Raw genomic sequence first — 6,608 nt, 5'->3', positions numbered from 1 at the left:
TAATGCTGTGCCTGTTCTTGCTGACACACAATGCCACTGTAGCTCAGATGAGTCCCATGGCGAATCGAATCAAACCACTGCAGCAGGTAGCCATGCATCATTGAGTAGTTCTTCTTCGTCGCCATGGCGATGAGGTCATTCGACTTGTCAGCCATGTGAGCTGATGAGCTGTGACAAAGTCCCTCCCCTCGGAGCTCACATGGCCACTTCACCATGAATCTGCGATTACTGTTTACTTTCTGCGCTCTGCTCGCTGTCCGTTCCCTCCACTTGTGATGACAAACGCATCCCCGTCTTCATCATTAGGCGTTAGGTTACGCTGATCGATAGATTCAGTACCTGGCTGGATGTTGGATTGCATCTTTGACCGCCCTTTTCTCTTGTCTCTGCCGGCAACTTGCAGTTGGAGAACATGCTGCAGGCAGGCGATCGAAGCTTAATTAATATATAGAAAATGGCCGTCCATGCCTCCATGGCATGTTATCCCACGTTACAAATTGCTCTGCGATGGCGATTAGGACAGCGTTGTGTTGAGTTGAGTCGAGTTGAGTTGAGGAAGAAGGTGTTGCGGTGATCAGAATGGGGCACGAAACGACGACGGCGGTGAACGTGGGGTGCAAGGTGTTGCCTATCTGCGACGCGGCGGCGACGCCGGTGGCGTCCAAGGGGGGAGACAGCGGCGGCGAGAAGGAGGTCGCTCGGACAAGCGAGAGGAGGAGAGCGGTGGCGCGGGTGAAGCAGGAGCTGCTGCGGTGGGCGGCGGCCGCCAAGTCCGGTAAAGGAGGGAGCAAAGCATGGAAGGTGCACGACTAAAAGGCTGCTTTATCCTTTATATCTACTAAGATTTATTTATTTATTTATTTTAAAAAATGATTTTTAAAATTCAATTTACTCTTGGCACTTTTTTTTTTACAAAAAAAATTAATATTAATGCAGGTTTTCTATTCCCGAAACAAACTGAAACCAGAAGCGGAGTCGCCGGAGTGCTCAGCGGGCAAGGTCAGCTTCAAGTGGGACGCCGGAAGTTGCTCTGGCGCTTCGTCGGTGTGCTCGCCGCTCTCGCTGCCCTCCGCTTCGACCTCTCGAAACGATCACAGTCACATCCACACCATTAACAGCGCGTCCAGGCTCTCGTTTACTTGCGAAAAGCCACGACACGGCCCGACGATCAGTAGCACTTCGATGGCCGCCGCCGCCGGCGACGAGCCCGTCAGGAACGGGCAGTGGATCACCACCGACTCCGAATGTGAGAGCAAATCCTTTGTTAATGTTCGTTTCAAATCATTAGCGAATAGCGATATTGACTTTGGATCTGTAAAAATTAACTGCAGTTGTGGTGCTGGAGCTCTGATCGAGCGTTCATGATTCTTCGATCACGAGGAGCGAGGAAGAACTGACGTTCTAAAAAACTGAGTTTTTGATGCTCATCTGTGAAGAAGAGATGCTGTAGTTTGTCGAATCAAGGAACGCACGTCGTTATAGAGGAAATCTATAATTGTGCTGGTTGTTCATCTATTTGCTACAAATTCAAAACATTGAGCAACATTATCTTGGAGTCCTATATCTCTTTGGCAGAATAACATAATTTCATGACCAATAGTTGAAGAAACGATCATATAAACCACAACAATATGATACACCAACATGTTTCTTCTCAGGTAAATATGGCCTAAAAGAAAGCACAATCAAAGGGGAAATCACACCAATATATACTTTGTTCTCCAAGCTAAAAGATGGCATAATCAAGTTAAGAATCCACTAGCCACGGATTTTAGCAATGGGTATGATACAACTTACCAACTGAACACTGACAGAATCATTTCATGTACTTCTGCAAAAATTTGCGATGGAAGTCATTTCTGATAGTATCATTGATAAAACGCTTAGGAGCCTTAGTTTCACCACGAGCCTGATTTTTGAAAACAACATCATCGTCCCACCTGGAGCATCATATGAAGTCTCAATATTTTTGAGATAGTTTTTTCATAATTATGAAGATGCGAAGAAACAGTGTGAACCTTCTCTTGACATTGAAAGAAGCTGCATTGTTGATATTGATTAATGGATTTCCTCGCATTAATTCAGCTTCTTTTGCCTTAAGCTCTTCTTCCTGTTGTTGTTGTTCCTGTCACATCGGAAGAAAATGTACTAAAAAAGTAAGAGAAGAGATTGAAGAGATGGGTGGCAATGATTATTTAATCTGTGATTCTCATGCAACATGTATTTGCAAAAGCTGCAGTACAAAAATCGGCGTGGCAAACAGCAGTTTGATATTTTTAGTGTCAATGTTCATATTTCAGGAAATACTAATCTTAAAAAAATTATTCTCAAGAAAAATTCTCTATATAGTTAAGAAATTGTTCACAGATGTGACACTGAGGATATGTTAGTAAATGATGATTGGTAAACTTTGATATTAGAAGAAAAGATTATAACTTTAATATGTCAGATTAAACAAAATTATCATTAAAAATAATGGGATATAAAACTATAAATGGAAAGAGTAATAGTGTACACAGAAAAATTTTATCTAACGGGATTCTTAAAAAACTCAGCACTTACCTTGATGGGGGCTTGTTCTTGCTACCTAAATATCCTCATTAGAAAATTAGAATCCCATAAATTCCCATACCAAAGGTTCAGAAATGCAAGATTTTGAAAATTTCCACAAATTTAGAAACAATGAACCAAAATCTACCTAAACAGTTGTGTTGAAAGAAGTCGGAAATATAGTTGCTTCAACTACAATTAGGAAAGTAATTTTGTTTATGTGGACAACAACATGCAGACACAACCTACACCCAGGAATTATTTGCAAATACTCAACATTACTGTAACACACCTTATGAAATAAAAGATGCCCAATCATTTTCATTCCAAATTATGATCACTTATAAAATAAAATTATATGCAAACAGCAAAGCTAGTGATGCACTGAAGAACAGAAAAGGAGGTCAGATGATGCTAAATCCCCAACATCTGATGTTCCAAATTTCTGACTCGTCACCAAACACATACGAAGAAACAGCTACATCAACACAAATGATAAACCAATTCACTGTTAAGTTTTTAACACAAGACATCATATGTATATATGGTACTATGATTTCAAGATAAAATTTGAGTGAGCTATAAAGAACCAGGTTACTGTTCAATTACACAAACTCACCTGGCATTTTGTGTAAATAAGTCAAATAATAATGCCAAACAAGCTAATCATACAAAGGGGAAACCCACGTGCAAATAAAAGAGACAGAAAACTCCTGAATAGTTACTAGCACAGACCTTACGGAGTTTTTCTTCAGCACGTTCTTTCTTTATCCTTTCAAGTTCAGCCAACAAAGCTTCAGTATCATCTTCATCGTCGTCGTCGTCATCATCATCACTAACACCAACAAGATTTTACATTTTTAAATTAGGAAGAGGGTTCATTTTTGTCCAGAGTGGATCAAATGAATATTTTACAATGAGCTTCTTGGAGAAAGACAAAAATATAAGAATGAAAAGCAAAATTAGTAAACCGGTAGGACAAACAAGCTACCATATCTGCTCTTCTACCACGAGAAACATGGTGGCTTGCTTGTCCTTCTGATCTACATCCTATATCTTGGGAATTTAAGTATCTTTATAATGGTCATATTGGTCATGATAAAACAAGATTAGTTGACAAAAGATACACACAAGTTATGCCGTGAACTACTTCAAGAAAATTTCACGTGTTGTTCATCCATAGTGTATGTACTTTTTCCTTAGCAGTAAATTAGAGTAGGCAAATATTTCAGATGGATGTCAAAAGTTTTTTATATGACAGCCAGAGAGACTTGTATTGTCATACTATATAAGGTGTGGCAACCAAACTAATGATTTAATCATAGAAGTTTTCATGTATGTGAGATGTGATTTTTCACACCAAAAAGTTGCAAACAACACTCTTTGTCTTCAAACACTTCGTTCTGAAAATTTCCATTTTTAGAAAATAAAGAAAACCATTGATTTTTTTTTAAAAAAAAGATAAATGTTTAACAGGCCATTCACCACTAATAAATTTAAACATGTCAAAAAAATATCTATGCTAAACATTTGTCTTCCATCATTTTTAAATTTTAGATTTTACTTTCTAAAAAAAATAGAATTTTTCCTTAAACAAACAAGGAGACTTAAACCGAAGGAAAAGAAAGAACAACATAGAACATAAGCAGCAGTGCTCTCCTCCTAATGCTTCATGTAAGCATACATTTTTTAGTTGCTTGAGAGTATTTGGAAAATAAGAACCGGAACGAACAGAAATGAGAAGACAAAAAATATCTTACGGGAATTGACTCCCTACAATCTAGATTGAACTAATATGACAACTGTCAAACACATCGAACATCCAGAATGCTGCTAGCTAAAGTGAATGAATTTAACATAGTTTAAAGCAGAATAATAGCATCTTTGGGCCAAGCAATACATAACTCCACGAGCTTTGTTTCTACATAGTAAGTAATAATCAGAGAACATGTGCATATACCGCTACTGCTATCAGAAGGCCCTGATCTAAAATTTCAGAATTCAAAGTGGGAAGTTTATGCCAAGATTAAAGAACCAACGAATCCATAGACATTTCAGGGATTAAGAATACATGTGCAATTAAAGATAAAATAGAGTTACCTTTCATTATCTTGATCTTTGACATCCCCATCAGAGTCATCAGCATCAATACTCCTAGGAATAATCCTATCTTCAACCTCTCTTCTTGTTCCTGCGAACAAAACAAGAGAAAAAATATGCATCACAGAAAAGAATTTTGAGTCGACATTATAGCAAACCCATAACAAAGTAACATACCTTCCAAGAGTAGGTGCCCCCCTTTTCTTCTATCTCTATCTTCTGCGAGTAATAATGAGTGTAAGTGTACATCCCAACAATGTGAAAAGAGCACAACTAATGATAATAAAGATATAAATTGCAATTTAAATGCCAAGATGAACTGCAAGTTGCAAGTGGACAGCAAATGACAAATATACAGGTGAAGCAACAGGTGAACATTGATTGTCATAAACAAAGTGGTAGATGTAAAATTCAATGAAGCGGCAGAGTGTTCACATCAGCATCAAGCTATGTTTTTCCCGACAAAAGCCACAAATTTTATCATCATAATTGAGTTTCATGCAAGGCTACATCACTAGAAACAAAGTGATTACAAAATGTCAAATGAAATTGTTAAGATGCAATATCCAAGCAGATATTGTTACAGTACTAGAAAACTAAAAATGCATACAGAAAAAGGGAATGTCTAAGTACAACATTTGCTGATATTCCAAAAATTATCAATGACAAAGGATTATCTAAATAACAGAATATCACACTGACCATATAATATAGTGATGAGATTTCAAAAATCACCTGCATAAGTTTTATCCTTGGAAGTAAAGTGCCTACGCTCACGCTCCTCCAGCTCCTCTCTGAGGTTCCTCTTCTGCAATTCATCCTGGGTATCCTGCCCTTCTTTTCTGCACCCAAATATCAATCATCCACAGACCAGTAGCATGCAATTTAACTTTCATAATTTGCAATTTAGCAACCAAAGGTGTGTTCCATTTTTGTTCCTACTACTGTGTGGTTCAACATCTACCTTCGGACTGCATTAAAAAAAAAAAGAAATTTGCAATTTTTGATCCAATCGAACAAGTTCAGCTCCGACCAACTAAAAAATAAAAGGGTTCAGCTCTCGGATACGAGACTTTCTTTTCTCCTCTCAGGAACAATAGGCAAAATAAGGGAGAAACCAACATGTCTCGTTAATTTAACAACCGCCCACAAATAATGAATCAAAAAAATATCTTAATCAATCTTCAATTTTCTTTCTGATTGCAAACTAACAACTTCAACTCCAACATGAGTCGATCAAACGATAATAGATTTCTATGGGGCACAGAGGAATTGACAAATCGGTTAGGGTTTTTGGAGCCTGCGAAGGGAGGTATCACCTTGGCTTTAGGGTGGTATGGGAGGCGAGATCGCGGGAGGAATACTTCTGGGAAGGACCAAAGATCCTGGTGCCGCCCTGCTCGTTCCCACCCTTCGCCGGCGCCCACGTCGGCCGCGCTGCTGTCGTCATACCGTCGCCCTCTTCTCCTCCTCCGTCTCGACAGGGCGAAAAGTCATATAATCTACGAAACTATTTTCACTTTGAACCTAAAACTTCATTTAATCTCAACCCCTAAGCTAGTATGCTATGGCGATGATCACTATTAAATAATTGAAACTTTTTGGCTTTTCTTTCATAATTTCTACTATATAAAAAAATAAGTTTTATTATTTTCATCTCAATTAAAAAAAATCTCTATATTGAAAATACTCGATCAAAAACTAAATTATGAAAATATCGAAATATCTTTTTAAATTGTTTACTTTTATTTGATCGTCTCCAAGTTCTTGAGCAGACGACGAACTACCCCAGCAAATGGGCGATGCACAGAGCTACGTAGCAGAGCTGCTGCGCCGCCTTGTTCTCCATCGGGAACGGGCACGCCGCCCGCAACTCCTCGAACGCCCGCGCGCACACATCCGCCGCGCCGATGCTGGCGCTCAGGTACGTCATCGCGTCGTCCAGCCTCCCCTCCTCG

At 39.0% G+C, this 6,608-nt stretch overlaps 2 protein-coding genes across 3 annotated transcripts; one reads left to right on the top strand and one right to left on the bottom strand.

Annotated features, from left to right (window-relative positions):
* Positions 1-455: 455 nt before the first annotated feature.
* LOC141817774 (uncharacterized) lies at positions 456-1,351 on the top strand. The gene is made up of 3 exons (XM_074705401.1): positions 456-801; positions 937-1,246; positions 1,332-1,351. The coding sequence occupies exons 1-3, from the start codon at positions 580-582 to the stop codon at positions 1,349-1,351; spliced, it is 552 nt and encodes a 183-aa protein (XP_074561502.1). The 5' UTR covers positions 456-579.
* A 234-nt stretch (positions 1,352-1,585) lies between these two features.
* LOC141817775 (uncharacterized) lies at positions 1,586-6,140 on the bottom strand. Of its 2 annotated transcripts, none has more exons than XM_074705402.1 (7): positions 5,970-6,140; positions 5,386-5,492; positions 4,828-4,869; positions 4,651-4,741; positions 3,286-3,385; positions 2,019-2,125; positions 1,586-1,940 (listed from the first exon to the last, which is right to left on the bottom strand). In XM_074705402.1, the coding sequence occupies exons 1-7, from the start codon at positions 6,098-6,100 to the stop codon at positions 1,817-1,819; spliced, it is 702 nt and encodes a 233-aa protein (XP_074561503.1). In that variant the 5' UTR covers positions 6,101-6,140; the 3' UTR covers positions 1,586-1,816. The 2 variants fall into 2 exon arrangements, with proteins under 2 accessions (XP_074561503.1, XP_074561505.1); XM_074705404.1 differs by having other exon boundaries at positions 4,828-4,866.
* Between the last annotated feature and the right edge of the window lie 468 nt (positions 6,141-6,608).

This window comes from Curcuma longa, unplaced genomic scaffold, assembly GCF_044706935.1.
Source record: "Curcuma longa cultivar G26 ecotype Majalengka, Jawa Barat unplaced genomic scaffold, ITB_CL_G26_1.1 contig_21860, whole genome shotgun sequence".
Classification (NCBI taxonomy): Eukaryota; Viridiplantae; Streptophyta; class Magnoliopsida; order Zingiberales; family Zingiberaceae; genus Curcuma; species Curcuma longa.
The sequence above is the reverse complement of the archived record's forward strand: the minus strand, read 5'-3'. Positions and strand labels throughout refer to the sequence as shown.